The sequence below is a fragment of the Amphibalanus amphitrite genome, unplaced genomic scaffold (genome assembly GCF_019059575.1).
Source record: "Amphibalanus amphitrite isolate SeventyFive unplaced genomic scaffold, NRLGWU_Aamphi_draft 000828F_arrow, whole genome shotgun sequence".
NCBI classification, from domain to species: domain Eukaryota; kingdom Metazoa; phylum Arthropoda; class Thecostraca; order Balanomorpha; family Balanidae; genus Amphibalanus; species Amphibalanus amphitrite.
In genome coordinates this window covers 125371-143467 of record NW_024882322.1, presented here as the reverse complement: position 1 = coordinate 143467, position 18097 = coordinate 125371, and the positions used below count along the sequence as shown (strand labels likewise).

The 18097-nt window shown below is 45.8% G+C and overlaps 2 protein-coding genes across 4 annotated transcripts in view; one reads left to right on the top strand and one right to left on the bottom strand.

Annotated features, from left to right (window-relative positions):
• LOC122366744 (DNA polymerase epsilon catalytic subunit A-like) overlaps positions 1-9091 on the bottom strand; it is a 56786-nt gene extending 47695 nt beyond the window's left edge. Inside the window, exons 1-2 of one of the 3 annotated variants that reach the window (XM_043339285.1) lie at positions 9016-9091; positions 7850-8141 (exon numbers count right to left, since the gene is read on the bottom strand). In XM_043339285.1, the coding sequence (XP_043195220.1) occupies positions 7850-7920 (71 nt within the window). In that variant the 5' untranslated portion in view covers positions 7921-8141; positions 9016-9091. Of the gene's footprint in view, positions 1-7849; positions 8142-8641; positions 8765-8816 lie in introns of those variants that run through there. The other 2 variants (XM_043339287.1, XM_043339286.1) reach the window with 2 other exon arrangements.
• A 475-nt stretch (positions 9092-9566) lies between these two features.
• LOC122366756 (39S ribosomal protein L40, mitochondrial-like) lies at positions 9567-14564 on the top strand. The gene is made up of 7 exons (XM_043339312.1): positions 9567-9586; positions 9972-10041; positions 10346-10438; positions 10721-10891; positions 13231-13342; positions 13746-13832; positions 14252-14564. The coding sequence occupies exons 2-7, from the start codon at positions 9980-9982 to the stop codon at positions 14363-14365; spliced, it is 639 nt and encodes a 212-aa protein (XP_043195247.1). The 5' UTR covers positions 9567-9586; positions 9972-9979; the 3' UTR covers positions 14366-14564.
• The last annotated feature ends 3533 nt before the right edge of the window (positions 14565-18097 follow it).

Sequence of the window (18097 nt, the reverse complement as noted above, 5' to 3'; positions counted from 1 at the left end):
CTATGACGCGAATTTGCACTTTTTGAGCACGCGCCACGCGCTCCCTATCAATCCGATCGAGCTGAGACCCCTCAAAGGCACGTCGCGCATCCTTGATCTATAAGTTGTGCAAATTTCACCGGGCTAGGTGCAACGGTCTGGCCTGTAGTCCACGCAAAGCACGACCAAGTCGGGACCTCGGTAACGGACAGACGCACCCTCCTCAAATAGTAATATAGAAGTGGAGTGCGATGTTTAGGGAGGTCGCATGGAGTGAAGTTTATACCAATAACAAATTAGCCTCGATTTTTATGCGTTATCGCAGTGCGCAATATAAAATAATTACAAGAACATGTGCTACTCAACGATTGCTACATCGGATTGGAGTGGTTGAATCTATAAATTGTAAGAGGTGTTACGAAGTAGAAGATAGCATTGAACACAAATTTTGGTTTTGCCCCGTTGTTCAGATTTTCTGGGAATCTATTAAAAATTGGATGCTTACAAATCGAATTATGCAAGAAGGTTCTGAATTTAATGCGAAGACTGTGCTACTGGGCCTGGGTAAGACGACCCTCTTTAATCATGTAGTTATAGTAGGTAAAATGGTTATTGGAAATAGGGAGAGGTTGAACCTGGATGAAGTGATCAGGTGGCTTTGTGCTGACCGAGAGCTGGAAAGAATGATTGCGGTGTGTAAGGGTGATCGGAAACACTTTGAGGATAAATGGGAGCGGGCGAACGAGGCGTTGATAAGCGAGTAGGAGTAGGAGTAGGTTTAGGAGTAGGGATATGCGCTTTGCACATGGCCCCCGCCCTCCCGGCCAGCCGGCGCGGTGACTGTCGGGCCGGGCCGTTGGACTGGGACACCGCCTCGCAGAAATGCGCGGCGATGCGGGGGGGGAGGGGGGCGGCCCGCCTGGGGCGCCGGGGAGGTATCCCCCAGATCTCCCCGGCCGGGGGGGGGTATCCCCCAGATCTCCCCGGGGTCGGGCGGTGAATGCCGGGGGTTAATCACCGCCCGGCCGGGCCAGGTGGGCTGCATAATTATAATAATGTTTTTAGTCATGTTGATGTTATGTTTTTTAATTAAGGGTATACTATGTATGAGGTGTACGTGTGTACATGTGTGTAGTGTGTGGTGTGGTGCAACGTGTGCAAAATTCCGCTACGGACACACAGCTATGTAATGTTGAAATAAAAATATAAAAAAAAAAGTTCACCGTACCCTGGCCTGAGACCGTCCACGCGTAACATCACCGTACCCTGCTCCGAGATCCGTCTAAACAAACATCATGCCTTGCTCTGAAAACCGTCTGAAACATCGTACCCTATTCTGAGCTGCGTCTAAAACATCGTACCCCATTCTGAGATCCGTCTTAATTACACTGCTCTGAGGTCCATTTACACTCTACGGCCTACACGTAACGTCATCGCACCCTGTTTAATATCTGTCTACCACTACAGACCCATGTAACGTCCTTCTTCGTGTGGCCGTAAAGCGACCTGTGCCATGCCACCACCTGGGCCAGCGCCTGCAGCTGGTCCTCATCTTTCGTTCTGTCCATCATCTCCTGTGCCAGCTTCACTCCGCGATCCGCTCCATCATTCATATTTCATAACTGCCAGTCTGTTGACGTATTTGTGAACTGCGTTGTAACCTGAGATACTTTTCCATTTTTGACAGGCTTTTGCAACCATTCGAGGGCGCACTCATCCATATTATGGATGAGTGCCTATGATTCTCATAGCCGGGTGCCCGGTGCAACCATTCGAGGGCGCACTCATCCAGATTCTAGATAAGCGCGCCCTCGAATGGTTGCAAGAGCCTGTCAAAAAAAATGCAAAAGTATCTCAGGTTACAACGCAGTTCACAAACTCGTCAACAGCCTGGCAGTTATGAATGATGGAGCGGATCGCGGAGTGAAGCTGACACAGATGATTGACAGAACGAAAGATGATGACCAGCTGCAGGCGCTGGTCCAGGTGGTGGCATGGCACAGGTCGCAATGAAATTTAAGTCGAATTTCATTGCGACCTGAAATGAAATTCCTTTATGCAATGAAAAACAATAAGTCGCCAGGTAGTGACGGGTTTCCAGCAGAGTTTTATAAATTCTTTTGGATAGATCTAAAATTTATTGTGATGAGGATGTTGTCGTCTTGCTTCACGTCACGAGTCATGCCACCGTCATTTAGAGAAGGTATCATAACTTTGATACCGAAGGGTGGGAAACCCAGGAACCTGATCAATTCATATCGACCTATTACGCTCTTGAACACAAGTTATAAAATTTTATCCGCTTGTATAGCAAATAGATACAAACAAGTGGTAGGGAAGTTAGTAGATCCAGCACAGACTGGGTTCATTAAAGGTCGATTTATCGGAGACAATACGCGGTTGATGAGTGATATCATGACGTATTTGGAACATGAAGGACGTTCCGGGATCTTTTTGAGTCTGGATATTGAAGGGGCGTTCAACACACTAAGCTGGAAATTTATTAGCGCCGCTCTGGATAAGTATAACTTCCCTGCAGAATCCATTAGATGGTTTCATTTGATGAATGAGGGGACATATGCAAGAATTCTATACAATGGACATTTGTCTAACAAAGTTAAACTGCTTAGATCCTGTAGACAGGGGGACCCTGTAAGTCCTTATATTTTCTTGTTGGCCATTGAGTGTTTAGCTTCACTTGTGAGGCAAAACAAGAATATTCGTGGAATTGCAATAGGTGACGTAGAGAACAAAGTATCATGTTATGCGGATGATACCCTCTTTTTCTTAGATGGCTCTGTCAACAGCTGCAGATGCCTTTTTCATGACCTAGGAGTGTTCGCGAAGTTCTCTGGATTGCGCCCGAATATAACTAAAACCGAGGCTATGTGGGTAGGTTATGATGTACAGAATAAAGCAAAGATCTGTGAAGAACTTCCGATTAAATGGACGAAACAGATAAAGGTTCTTGGAATCATTTACGAAAGTGATATCCAGAAAATGACCAATAATAACTTTGAAAGGAAAAAGGGAGAAATTCATGCGACTATTAAAGACTGGCAGAAAAGATACCTAACCATATACGGGAAAATATGTGTAATAAAAAGTCTAATAATACCTAAACTGACACATTTATTCGCGGCACTACCGAATCCATCGCCTGATTTTTTGAAAGAGTTAAATACGATTCTATTCAATTTTGTATGGAACGGGAAGCGAGATAAGATAAGTAGGAAGAGTCTTGTACAACCGATAGAATATGGAGGAGCTGGAATGATAGACGTCAACCTGTACCTTAAGTCGTTGAAAATTGCGTGGGTTAGGCGAATGTTGCAGTCTGATAGCCAGTGGATACAACTTTTTGAAAGTAAAATAGGTCAGAAGAATTGCATCTGGGATAGAAATGCAGTGTCTTTGCGAAATTTCAGTAGACGAGTGTCATATAGTCGTTTCTGGTGCGAGGTTATGGAAGCAGTAGCAGACTTAAAAGATGCATATGGAGATTACTCATTAGATGAAATGGCCGCAAGCACGCTTTGGTATTCTGACTTAAGCAAATTTTGCACTAGCAGAATCAACGAGTGGTATTCTAAGGGGATACATTATTTGAACGATTTACTGAACGCAGACGGTAATATTATGTCATTTGAGGAGATGAAAATTCAATATGGAATAGAAGGTGTGCAATTTGACTATGATTGTCTGGTGAATAGTTTACCGAGAACCTGGAAGGCAGCCAACAAAACTAAGCTAATTGGACCTCTTATAGACCCATGCTTGTCTTTTATAGTTTCCAAATCACAAGGATCAAAACACATTTATTGGAAGTTGATGCAGAAACAGATTAAAAGCCATGCACATAAATGGGAATGTACTAGGGTTACCCGCGTGCTCCGCAACGCGAAGGGGGGATTTTTTGACCCGTGGGTATTGGGTTGGTCTGTGTCGATTTGGTTGGTAGATATCCATTTCGTTCGATTGCTTTTTGACGGCCAAGCATTTTGTAAGAAAACAAAAAGATACATCGCATCGAGGTGCCCGTGTCGTATTATCATGCGTTCTACTTTAGAATGATTCGAAAACTGGCGTGAAGTCTTTTGAGGGCCATCGATGAATTTCGCTAAAAATGACAATGTAATGGTTTGGAACATTTACATTTTTATGGATACTGTTGCTAATCATGCAAAAATGAAGAGTGAATATTGGACAGAATTGAATGCTCTATCCAATGGTACCATATTCAATTGCCAAAGGTATCAGGTTATGCAGCGAACCCCGTGTGATTAATAAAGTGGCACAAAATTGACAAACACCATTTTCTCCTGTGATTTGCACCACCTTGATTTGGATCAATCAGCTTTTCACAATTTTTATATGAGAGGCGGTACCTTTCTCTTGCAAATAGGCGTTGATTCAACTCGCTCCATTTAACAGTCACCTAAAAATAAAATTAATTCCAAAATCCCTCAAAAACCGCAATTTTTCAAATAAAAGTGCCCTCTCCGGTGCACGTGGAGCGTGCTATCCTCTGCATTGCACACCATTCAATAGCCCGTTCAATTCTGTACACGATGCTGTTTTCCCCGTGCCGGTCGGACCCCTGGTCACCAAGATATTGCACGGGAACTGGACCCGTGTCGGCCAAAATTAGCCGTTTTCGCCCGATTTCGCACGCCGATTTATACATGTAAAGTCTATGACGCGAATTTGCACTTTTTGAGCACGCGCCACGCGCTCCCTATCAATCCGATCGAGCTGAGACCCCTCAAAGGCACGTCGCGCATCCTTGATCTATAAGTTGTGCAAATTTCACCGGGCTAGGTGCAACGGTCTGGCCTGTAGTCCACGCAAAGCACGACCAAGTCGGGACCTCGGTAACGGACAGACGCACCCTCCTCAAATAGTAATATAGAAGTGGAGTGCGATGTTTAGGGAGGTCGCATGGAGTGAAGTTTATACCAATAACAAATTAGCCTCGATTTTTATGCGTTATCGCAGTGCGCAATATAAAATAATTACAAGAACATGTGCTACTCAACGATTGCTACATCGGATTGGAGTGGTTGAATCTATAAATTGTAAGAGGTGTTACGAAGTAGAAGATAGCATTGAACACAAATTTTGGTTTTGCCCCGTTGTTCAGATTTTCTGGGAATCTATTAAAAATTGGATGCTTACAAATCGAATTATGCAAGAAGGTTCTGAATTTAATGCGAAGACTGTGCTACTGGGCCTGGGTAAGACGACCCTCTTTAATCATGTAGTTATAGTAGGTAAAATGGTTATTGGAAATAGGGAGAGGTTGAACCTGGATGAAGTGATCAGGTGGCTTTGTGCTGACCGAGAGCTGGAAAGAATGATTGCGGTGTGTAAGGGTGATCGGAAACACTTTGAGGATAAATGGGAGCGGGCGAACGAGGCGTTGATAAGCGAGTAGGAGTAGGAGTAGGTTTAGGAGTAGGGATATGCGCTTTGCACATGGCCCCCGCCCTCCCGGCCAGCCGGCGCGGTGACTGTCGGGCCGGGCCGTTGGACTGGGACACCGCCTCGCAGAAATGCGCGGCGATGCGGGGGGGGAGGGGGGCGGCCCGCCTGGGGCGCCGGGGAGGTATCCCCCAGATCTCCCCGGCCGGGGGGGGGGGGGTATCCCCCAGATCTCCCCGGGGTCGGGCGGTGAATGCCGGGGGTTAATCACCGCCCGGCCGGGCCAGGTGGGCTGCATAATTATAATAATGTTTTTAGTCATGTTGATGTTATGTTTTTTAATTAAGGGTATACTATGTATGAGGTGTACGTGTGTACATGTGTGTAGTGTGTGGTGTGGTGCAACGTGTGCAAAATTCCGCTACGGACACACAGCTATGTAATGTTGAAATAAAAATATAAAAAAAAAGTTCACCGTACCCTGGCCTGAGACCGTCCACGCGTAACATCACCGTACCCTGCTCCGAGATCCGTCTAAACAAACATCATGCCTTGCTCTGAAAACCGTCTGAAACATCGTACCCTATTCTGAGCTGCGTCTAAAACATCGTACCCCATTCTGAGATCCGTCTTAATTACACTGCTCTGAGGTCCATTTACACTCTACGGCCTACACGTAACGTCATCGCACCCTGTTTAATATCTGTCTACCACTACAGACCCATGTAACGTCCTTCTTCGTGTGGCCGTAAAGCGACCTGTGCCATGCCACCACCTGGGCCAGCGCCTGCAGCTGGTCCTCATCTTTCGTTCTGTCCATCATCTCCTGTGCCAGCTTCACTCCGCGATCCGCTCCATCATTCATATTTCATAACTGCCAGTCTGTTGACGTATTTGTGAACTGCGTTGTAACCTGAGATACTTTTCCATTTTTGACAGGCTTTTGCAACCATTCGAGGGCGCACTCATCCATATTATGGATGAGTGCCTATGATTCTCATAGCCGGGTGCCCGGTGCAACCATTCGAGGGCGCACTCATCCAGATTCTAGATAAGCGCGCCCTCGAATGGTTGCAAGAGCCTGTCAAAAAAAATGCAAAAGTATCTCAGGTTACAACGCAGTTCACAAACTCGTCAACAGCCTGGCAGTTATGAATGATGGAGCGGATCGCGGAGTGAAGCTGACACAGATGATTGACAGAACGAAAGATGATGACCAGCTGCAGGCGCTGGTCCAGGTGGTGGCATGGCACAGGTCGCTTTACGGTCACACGAAGAAGGACCACGTGGGTCTGTAGTGGTAGACAGATATTATAGCAAGGTGCGATGACGTTATGTGTAGACTGTAGAGTGTAGATGGGCCAGTGTAGGATGTTTTAGACGGACCTCAGAGCAGTGTACGATGTTTAAGACGGATCTCAGAATAGGATACGATGTTTTAGACGAATCTCAGAGCAGGGTACGATATTTTAGACGGATCTCATAGCCGGGCACGATGCTGTTGACGGATCTCAGAGCAGTGTATGATGTTTAGGACGGATCTCAGAATGGGGTACGATGTTTTAGACGCAGCTCAGAATAGGGTACGATGTTTCAGACGGTTTTCAGAGCAAGGCATGATGTTTGTTTAGACGGATCTCGGAGCAGGGTACGGTGATGTTACGCGTGGACGGTCTCAGGTCAGGGTACGGTGAACTTAATACCCATAGCTGCAATGTAAATTTGATTCTGTTCAATCTGCGTTTATGTGGTGTGCCATTGCCGCAGACGGTTCGATCTGAAGCGAGACATTTGAAGCACTAACCTGAGACCTTTATTTGATCGCTGACTCCTAAACGAAATCAGCGGCACATGAAATCACCCACACCAAGATTGAAACTGGCATTGTCTTCTATCCGGTAGGCACGCACGCAGTCGCGCGCGCGCGCACACACACACACACTCACATATACACACACGCACAGAGGCATACGGGCACGCACGTACACAGTTTCACACGTATGTATGCGTACGTACATAAACCCGGATTTTCATCATTGTGCAATGTGCGTGGGATCTGAGCATCACTGAGCATCGAAGAAGGTAATATTGCTACGTTGCTTACACATATTTCCCATTTTGCATTCGGAGACTACAACGCTGCACTATCATATAACACCAAAATGCAAGTAAAACTTCAGAGCACTAGCGGCAACCTTGTTTACCGGTAGTTTACTCTATAAATTGGTGTGTGAGGTTCAAATGAACCAAGGAACGGGATCCCGGTGTATCCTAAGTGAATTGGAAAACTTCGTGAAATTTGGGACACCCTAATATACATGCATGCATACACACATAAATATTAAATACACATATGCATGCATACATATATGCATGCATGCCTCCCTAAACCACTACAGCTGTACTATCAGATGAGAAATATAGAAGTAGCTTGTATTGTACTTACCAATTGTCATCCTTATCAGCTTGATACCTCCCAGTGTTCTTTTGAAATCCTTTCTGCTTCACCTGAGCCATAATAATCTGAGTACCAGTCAGCTGCTATTTCTTTACAATAATAGCAGTCTTCTTTCACAAAACTGTATATCAACAGATTATAACTCTTATGAGCATGGACTGTTGTTAACTGTCATATTCTTCAAACCTTTAAATGTTCTTGCTTCTCCAGGTCCAGATTGTCTTGTCTCAGTCGATACAAGTGTCCTCTCCAGAGCTTAAACTGCAGTACAGGTGACCAACTGGAATGATTCAGATTGAGGTTCATCAGCAATATTACTCAGTGAAATAAAATGTAGTACACCTTTAAGAAGTCTGTGTAGCCCTGCTGGTAGTATATGGTGAATGGGAGACAATATCCAAAATGATTAATACCTAGGGCACCCAAATGTATCATAGGTACCATATCATAGGTATTTAATGACTATATCAACACTACCAGACTCATGTCCCCTCAGATCAAGATAGAAAAACATTTCTGTTTAACTTGCTTTTTATCCAATCTTATTATTTTTTACCAAGCTTTAGCATTTACGGCATAGTAGATAAGCATTTGCATGTGCTTTCTTACCTCCTATTCTTATGAAGTAAATCAAAATGGTTTAAAGGTAAATGGTAAAAACTAAAAAGGTAAACTTTGGCACAAATGAGTTAAACTTTTGATGCAAATTGTGCTAAAACTTTGGCACAAAAAACAATTGCTTGCTTCAAATTTTGACACAAATAGCTTATAGCTACCTACCTGGGGCACTCGGCAATGGTGATTGGTGTAGTGCACGGATTTCTCCAGTCTGAGTCTGGGGTAACCAGTCAAGGGGCCTGGGTCCAGAATGTTATCAAATTGTATTTATTACAATGATCCAGCATGTTCTCATTCATATTAAATTAAATTTGTTCCGCTCCACATAGGTACCTACCTAATAAAAATGTGAGCAGCAATTACAATTATGTGAGTCAAACTATTACAAGTGACAATGACATCAAGGCAAATATAATGCAACAACAGATCAAACAACACTTCTTCTCACAGATTAACTAGTCAAGGAAGAAGATTTCCATTTTGGCAATTATAAATCAAATATCAGAGGAATGCATTATGCAACCCATCCAACCGACCCTGTAATTATTCGCGCTGTTTATTCCAAGGCCACACACATTCGCCTTTCCGCGGAAAATGTTTGTTCCTTCTGAAAACATGGAAAAGGTTAATGTCAAGTTATGTTCTCCTTGAACAAATTGTGAATCAATTTTGTTTTTAAGATGTGAGCCAGTGCCCACAGTAAGTTGTGGGAAATTAAAATAATTTGTTTTTTTCTTCATATTTATAATAAAACTTGATGAAGAAATATAAATTTCGTTTATGACGCTCTTGCTTCAAAAATGAAGTGAAACTACTGTTCAAAAATAATATTTCGCGCTGGCTTCCATCACTCCCAAGCAGGCTCGCAAGCGTTAAAAAAAAATGTCATACTCTCTCGTTGCCTAGCAACTAGCTTAAGGAAAAAATAAAAATCCTGCGCGTGAACAGTCAGAAGGGAAAATTGTCATATGTGGGTTATGCCTTGTGTAAATTGGTCTGGATTTGGTCTGGATCGTGGATGTTGATTTGGTTATAGGTTATATGCCTTGCTCGCTGATTGTGTTGCCACTCGGGGGCGACCTAAAAGTTTAAGAGGTTTGCGCAAATGTGCGGGTGGGGGGTGGGATTAATGGCATAGGTCAAGGTCTATAGGTAGGTCTTGGGCAGTGAGTTCCATACAATGATGGATCTGAGTATCTGACAGAGAAAGAGTGCTCTGTAGTGTCTGTGTGGGTGTCGGTGGGGAAAATAAACTGGCTGGAAATCCCCACCAGCCTGCACCAACCAGGCTGGAATCTACTCCAGCCTACACCAACCAGGCTGGAAATCCACGCCAGCCTGCACCAACCAGGCTAGAAATCTGCACCATCTTTCACTAACCAGGCTCAGCTGGAAGTCTGCACCAACCTGCAGCAAACACCACTAATGTGCCAGCTGTGGTCTCTCTAAGTCTCTAGTTTATATGATTTACAGTTTTGCTTGACTGTTTCAGATCCTACCATGGCACTCTCTCTGGGGCTGTCAACAGTGCAGAGGCTGGCAGCTAATGTCCTGGATATGAGGTTTGTGCATAGGCTGGTCTTTTTGCTTACGTATTATATGATTATATTTGTGGTATTGTGGATATCTTGTTTGAATGTGTGTGGTAATGTGGATATGTGGATATCTTGTTTGAATGGGCTTTGTTCCATTTTGCTTCGCTCATCCTTCCAATTCATTTACTTGAATTCATTTTTTTAATTTATTCATTCACATACATTGTTCATGGGTTATCAAGGCACAGCAGCTTAACATGTTTGTGGTCTGTGTACGCTATGTGTGATGTGTGTTTTCTGATGCTCACTCCCTCATGTGTGGATGGTGCAGCCTTTCGCGGAGCCTGTGTGCTCTAACCATCTCCACGAGGAAGGACATCAGCACCTCTTCTGCAGCTGCCATCGCTGTATCACACCCACTCTGGTAGGTGGGCATGGTCCAGACAATATGGTTGTTAGGTAAATTACTAGCTAAGAAAGCTTGGGTTTCTCTATTTTACTATGAGAATGCAATGCTGGTGTACCATCACTTTGAAACATTTGTGTGGAAGCATCAAGGGATGCATAAATGGAGAGAAACGTGTTCAATATCTCCCAAACTTTTTGTCCTTCAAGCTTAGCCACTTGTTTTAATAGTTTGTGGGTGCGATGGATGGGTTACGTTACACTGTGCGTACACACCGTCTGACCGTGTGTCCGACCTCAGTGCGGAGCCTCTGAAGAAGAAGAAGCGTATCGACCCGGCGGTGGTGCGCGCGCGGGAGGAGCGGCGCCGACGTAAGCTGGAGAAGGCCATCCGCCGGCTGGAGAAGAGCTCCCGCCAGCTGAAACCTCTGGCCGAGATGGAGCTTCCGCGCGAGGTGCGCGCCGAACTGAGGTGAGACCCGGGACGATCGGTGGGGGGAGGGATGGGGGGTTAAGGTCCGGGGGAGGGATGAGGCAGTCTGCTGACTGAGGCAGTCACAGCCTTCGAGCTCACGAAGGCTGTGAAATTATCTGGAGGGGACCGTCGATGAAGCATGACTGGGACCGATCAGTGAGCTCATTGGAAAGGGATACCAGCATTCAAAACCATCAGGGTACAGTTGCAATATTATGGTGCATAACTGATAGATAGATAGATAGATGTATTCGAACAAGATCCATTATAAAACAATGGCTTTTCACAAGTTCACGTAAGCGAATTAAAACATTGTGGACACGGCGAAACAGACATACCAGCTGGCAGCTACAATCACGCACATGATGAAGTCAGGTATACCCTACTGCGACTTAACAGCGCGTCTGACTGCAGAACGGAACCCGCACGTTCCGGGCTCCACACCGACACTGTTCAGTAGCCCTACTCCTCGGTAGCACAGCCGTCTCCTCCCTGCCTCAGTTCGGATAGTCGGGAGTGTGTACAGGCTGGCCTGCCTCGTGTTATGGCTGTGGCGCTGATCAGTCCGCAGACCAATAGTCGCCATGATGCTTTCAGGCTGCCCTGAAACTATAACCCGCTCGACCGCACACACAGTGTGATATATCACAAGCTGTTCAGCAGTGAGCCACTGCAGTTGTTCCAGGGACTGAGATACATGGTCATATCGCCTCTTGCCCGTCACTACTCGAACGCAGAAGTTGACAAGTTTTTGTACACGTCGAAGCTGCGTCATGCCACACGAACCATACACTGACAAACAATACCGTAACACAGAAAGGACAAGTGCCTCGACAATGGATTTCAGTGTCACTCTTGGGATCACGTGACGTGCATGAGTCAGAGCAATAAGAATGCCCGTGCACTTTCTAGTTACATTGTCGATGTGCGTTTCATAGTTGAGATGGCGGTCAACGTAAACACCCAGGTTCTTGGCGGCTCGCGACTCAGCAACAACAGTGCCACAAAAGTGAAGGGAGACTAAGGGCAGGTCGCGCAGCATCGCTGGTGTACCTAATACGACCATTTGTGTCTTAGCTGTGTTAAGCATCATGCCGTTAGCACAAAACCACTGATACATACGGTGTAAGGCGTTCTCCATACAGGCCACCATTCGCTGCACGTCACGTTTCTTTCCGCTGACCAACAGCTGTGTATCGTCTGCATACTGGACAATTGTTACATCATCTGAGACACTGAGGCTGAGGTCGTTGGCATACAACATGTACATGACGCATGATAGCGCTCCGCCTTGAAAAACACCAATGTTATTTTCTCGTGAGCGCGACAGTACGTTCCGTCCTTTACCGGCACACAGCCTAACCTGCTGAGTGTGATCAGACAAATAACTGCTGAACCATTTCGTGTCAATGCCATACAGTGCAAGTTTTCGAAGTAAATTTTGATGTGGCACTACATCAAAACATTTGGACAAATCCAATAAGACCAAAATTGATATGTTGCCGTTTTCCATTGCGTGAAGAACCCTATCAGTTATTACGTGAAGCGCGGTTTCTGTAGACCGCTGCTTCCTGTAACCGTGTTGGGCATCAGCAAGAAGATGATTTTCTTCTAAGTACGTTGTTAATTGGGTCTGAACAGTGCGTTCTACGAGCTTCATAATAGCCGGAAGAATAGAAATGGGGCGTGTATCGGACGGCTTGGTTGTAACCTTTCCTTTAGGGATAGGTGTCACCAGCGCATGTTTCCACGCTCGTGGGACCACACCAGAGATCAAACTGAAGTTGACAACATCTAGTAACGCATGTCTTACGCCGTGGAAAAACTTCTGCAACATGCTCACACTAATGCCATCGTCTCCAGTTGAATTGGACGGTTTCATAGATAGAAGCACGGTATATAGCGTGTCTGCGTCCACCGTTTCCACACAAAAAGAGCATGTTGACACTCGCGGGAGCCGGGTAGGCACGTTTGCGGTCGGAGGTGGCACACTAGCAGCAGTGGTAGGCCCCACTGACACGTAATAGTCATTCAGTGCGTCAGCGGTTATGCTCGGTATCTCGCACTGCTGCTTTTTCGAGCCAATTACAGGTCGTAACACTCGCCACAGCCCACCGCGATCACCACGCGCGATCTCCCTCTCGTACCGCTCTCGACTCTCTCTACGCACAGCCGAGCGGCACTGGCGGTTCAGCTGCTTATACTCGGCGCGGCCGCCCGCGCTCAGTACTAAACTCAGTACTAAACCATCACATTTATTCAGTAAGCAGCATCGTTACCTTCCCGCCACCCTCCCCATACTCTCCGTGTCTGACGCTGCCCTCTGTCCCCTCCAGCGAGCGTCGCCGGCCGGCCCGGCCGCTCACCACTGAGGAGGCCAATGAGAGGTTCGATCTGATGAAGGAGTGGACCCGCCACCGGCGCGAACAGCACGTGGCAGATGTGGCGGTAAGGACGGCTGGAGGGAGCGAGCGGCGAGCGTTGGTACCGGTGCAGTTGAACTTTTTGTGACGCTGAGTGGGGACGTTTAGCGTCATTGTCAATCCAGTGCTGCAATGGAAGCTGGTCGGTGGGATGTGATATTTCAATATGTTTAAGCCACCTGAAGATAATTTAATATCATGTATAACAAGAGCATAAGTTGCTTATTTTCGGAGCTGCATAAAAAATGACTGCTTATGTAGCTTATTTTGACATCAATAAAACAATAAACACATAGAAGACGTTTGGTACCATCCTCTTCTTTCCCTAAAGAATATAATAGTTAGATACTTAGCAGTAAATCTACAAGCTAGGTATAGGTATGTTTAACGTTGGTGTGCCCTAACCTATTGGCCTTGTGTCTCTGCAGGTGTTACGGCGGATCCAGGAATCCCGAGCCAAGGCGCTCAGGGAACTCCGAGCAGAGTCGTTCCAGCTCTACTGCGCTGCCATCGAGGTCAGTGCGCTTGGACCTCCTGTCCCGCCGTGATTGCAGCCTCGAACGGCCCGCTCCGGACCCTGTATCTTTGTGTATGTGTCTGTATAGTGTGTAGCCTATGTCCATTGTTCATGTGCCAATGTTGTCTGTGTCTATGCCCCCTGGCTGTGTGTCTGTGTCCGTGTATCTTTGTTCGGTATGTCCGTGTCCATGTTGCCGCTGCCGCTACCAGCTCATCAACCTGTCGGTGTTCGATTTATTGTACACATGCGCCCGCGTTCTAAGCCCGTGTGTCTGTGTTGGTGCATCTCTGTCTTTGTGTGCCTGTTTCCGACCTTGCATGTGTTCCTATGTCCGTATCCTTCGTATGTGTGTTTCTAAGCGTTTGTTTCGTTCACGTGTACCCGTCTGGTAACCTCCCCGCTATCCGTCCCCAGGAGGACCCTGGGCTGGTGCCGTGGGCACACAGCGGACCCACGCTGACGCCACCGATCGACGGCTACGACGCGCCCGACGGCGACTATGTGGACACGACTCGACGCTGGGAGTGACCGTCGACTCAGGCTAGTTCGGGGAGCCAGCGGGACCGTCGACTCAGGCTAGTTCGGGGAGAGAGGGGGACCGTCGACTCAGGCTAGTTCGGGAGAGAGGGGGAGCGGCGGCCCCGCGGAGCCGACCGGGCCGTGCTGTACCGTGTGCCGTGAGCGGTGGTGTGACATTATGATTGTGAATACAGTGGAATGTGGATCATTGTGGTGTCTTGGGGAACATTGTGGACCAATGAAATGTCGCGATGGACATAATGTGGATGAGCAGGGGACATATCTTCATGTGAAGAATTTCAAACATTAGCTACTCCACGTTTTTTGTGCTAGATTCTTGTTCTGAAACTACCACAGGGTAAAATATTGGAATTATTTGAACGGTGAATCTTGGTTTTCGTAAATAAGAAACGCCATGTATCTATTTTGAACAGGCCCCAGCAATCCCTAAGGTTAGCTTGCATTCATTCCGGCCTTCATTTTGGTATGGACCAGGAAGTAAACATCGTACATCACTTCGTAAACCGTATTCAATCACCCAGGAAGTTAAAGGAAGACTGCCACCTTCAAAAAGTTTTCTCAGATCGGCCTATGATTTATTCCCTGGACAAAACAAAATTTTAGAATTCACCTGACAAAGTATCATCACGTGAATCGCGAAAAAATTGTCGATTTTCATACAATTATCAATCGGTTAATGTCTAGCGACAATGTTTACACATCACTAGACTTCAAGGTCATAAGATTATTAAGGCCTGGCTACACTATGCGTTTTCTTCGTGCGTTTTTTGCGTGTTTGCGTGTTTTGCGTGATATCGTTCTAGAAAAAAGAACGATATTACGTGTTTGTGACGTTTTTCACCTTAAATTTTAGTTACATAAGAGTTATATTAGCTTTTGTATATAACCAAAGTAAAAATTATATTGTTTATAACTTTTTTCCTAGAACGATATTACGCAAAACACGCAAACCTGCAAAAACGCACGCAGAAAACGCATAGTGTAGCCAGGCCTTTACATTTTATTTGAAAAAGTAAGGTATTTTATAATTTACTAATATATGATTTCATGAGAAATTGGCCATGTTTAATTTATTTTGCATTTAAGTACGTAAAACATTAAAAAAATCATGGCTCATTTGGAATGGGTCTGGCCCATGTTAAACCCCATTTCCCACACTTTTTTGGAAAAATGAACTACTGAATATATAAGTTTAACTTTTATTTTGACACTCCAAAATTCTTCTCTGATCTCGAAACAATCAAAGTTTTGGCATATATTTACCAAAAGATAAGAAAATTCATGTTTCAAAGTTATCGATAAACAGTAGAGATGTCGGTTTTCTTGGACTAAAAAAATGGCATCAAACTGAACTTTGGTCTCCGATTTCTCACAAACGGGTTCGAATTTCGGAAAACCGACTTCAGTCTGGGACATAGGTGGCTCAGCTATAGTGAAAGCCGTTTTGTGGAAAAAAGGTGGCAGTCTACCTTTAACCTTCCAGGCGGTGGGGGGGGGGCAATTTTTTGCCCCCCCTTTAGTTTTTTCGATATATCTCGAGAACCGCTGCGCCGATCGTCACCAAACTTTCAGTACCCTCCCGGGAGCAGCTAGCGCACATGGTGACCAAAAATTTTTCCAAAGGCTATGATAGGTTGGCCGCTAATGACGTCAGAGTGACGTCATTTTTGCCATTTTCAACCCAAAAAAAGGTTTCGCGGGAAGAGCTGTCAGGCCTACAGCTTTAGAAATACAGAAAAATGTTTCAGACATAAAAGGTGTAAAATTAAAAGGTCTACAAAACTGCTATTTCGGTTTTTCGAATTTTTTGGATTTTGACCCCCAAAAATAAAAAAATATATTTTTTGAATATAATAGCCAAAAAATCCAAAAAGTTTTTTGAATTTCGAAAAAAACCGGAATATATGTGATAGCCCCTACCGCCTTCTATCTACATACCAAATTTGAGATCGATACCTCTTTTTTTGGCCAAGTTATAGCGAAAAAACTGTTCAAAATTGATGACGTCAAATTTTCAAACTCAATTTTTAGCAATTCTAGACCTCGTAGCGCAAAACAAAGACCACCATTAGACTCCCCGTGACGAGCTGCATCGAATCGATACCCATTTTATGCATAAATATCAACTTTGAAATTTGACCTTTTTTGACCTGACCTTGACCTGACCTCCACCAGAAAGTGACCCAAACCGTACCTGATGGTCTTATAACCAACACCATTGAGTTGGAAATGAAAAACTGGTCATAAAACATGCATCGCATAACCTTAGTAAAGTTGGGCTCATGTGGTGACCCTTGGTGACCTTTGGTGACCTGACCTGTGACCTGACCTGGTATGACCAGTGACCTCTAATAGCAACATATGTACTAGACAACTGACGCCTTATCGCTGATTTTCGACAAAATGCGTTTTACTCGGTGTTATGGCGCTTTCCCTAGAAGCCCCGTGAACGGTGAAACATTTTATCTTTGACCTGACCTGTGACGTCATCGGTGACCCCGAGGTCAATGAAATTTGGTTTCCCTCGACAAATTTGACAGGGCTATCGAACGTCGTTTGAATTTTCCGGATCCGTCCAGTAGTTTCGGAGATACGGGGGAGGGGCAAAAAAGTGCCCCCCCCCCCACCGCGCGGAAGGTGGCTGGTAGGCCCACCGCCTGCCGGGTTAACGTTGCTCAAACAGCATTGACTGATAGGGTAACCTGCTGCTTAGTTGTGTGCTGATTGTTCCGTTGATATTGTAGTGCAAGCGTAGCCCTCCACGCGCCACGAAAGCTTACTAAGCCGAAATCTTTTTATTCATCCCGCTGCCTGGTTTCTCAAGTTTGCGGTGTCGTCCAAGGCTAAAACTTGCACCTCTGATCTTGACCGACATTGCCTTCTCGCTGGTTGCATCCGCTTGGTGACAGCGCTAGCAGTTCGTAAACGTCATAAACATCCGCGTGAGAAGTTTTTGAGCTCCTGTAAGCAAATATGCGCCTAAATCCAGGATTTTCTTGCTGGCTGGCTAAGCAAAACCACTCCTGCTGGCTGTGAGGATACTTGCCGACGCTGATGTCTCGATGCGAGGCACTACGTTCATAGAGGTCGCGCACATCGCGAAATGCTGAAAAACAACCCCGGTATCCGAGACCACGGACAATTACCTATCACCGAGGTAGGTACCGTATCCTTCGTCTGCCGTGCCGTCATATAATTACTTTTGCGCTGGCGGTGGTTTGTAGTAGTTATAGCGCTGTATTGAATCGACGGCTGGTTTAACCCTCGCCCGTATTGGTGTTTTTCCAGCCGCGAACGTGTAACGTGTCCGTTGGACCCCCCCCTTGCCGTTTCGCCCCTGCTCGAGCTAGAGCTTCGCGGAAAAAAACGAGCGTGTTGCCCGTGACGAGAGGAAGCCGATGGTACCCAATTTTAAGGTCCTAGGTCATTGGTTGACCTTGCAGGTCAGGTCAATGACCCAAAGGTCGGGAAAATCGGGACCTGTTAGAACGTCGTAAAGTGTGGCTGCTATGGGGTTTTCGGGGTGCTGATCACGAATATCATGTTAGTTTTGATCAAGATGATGTCTTCATGCATTTAGGCCAGGTCGGGTCAGGTCAGGTCAGGTCAACCAGTAAGGGTATTCGTAGTAGGTGGCAACCGCCTCTAACAGCTTCGTAACATGTTACGAAGGCACCAAAACTACTTCGTAAATGTTCATATGGTTGCTAAATTCGAATT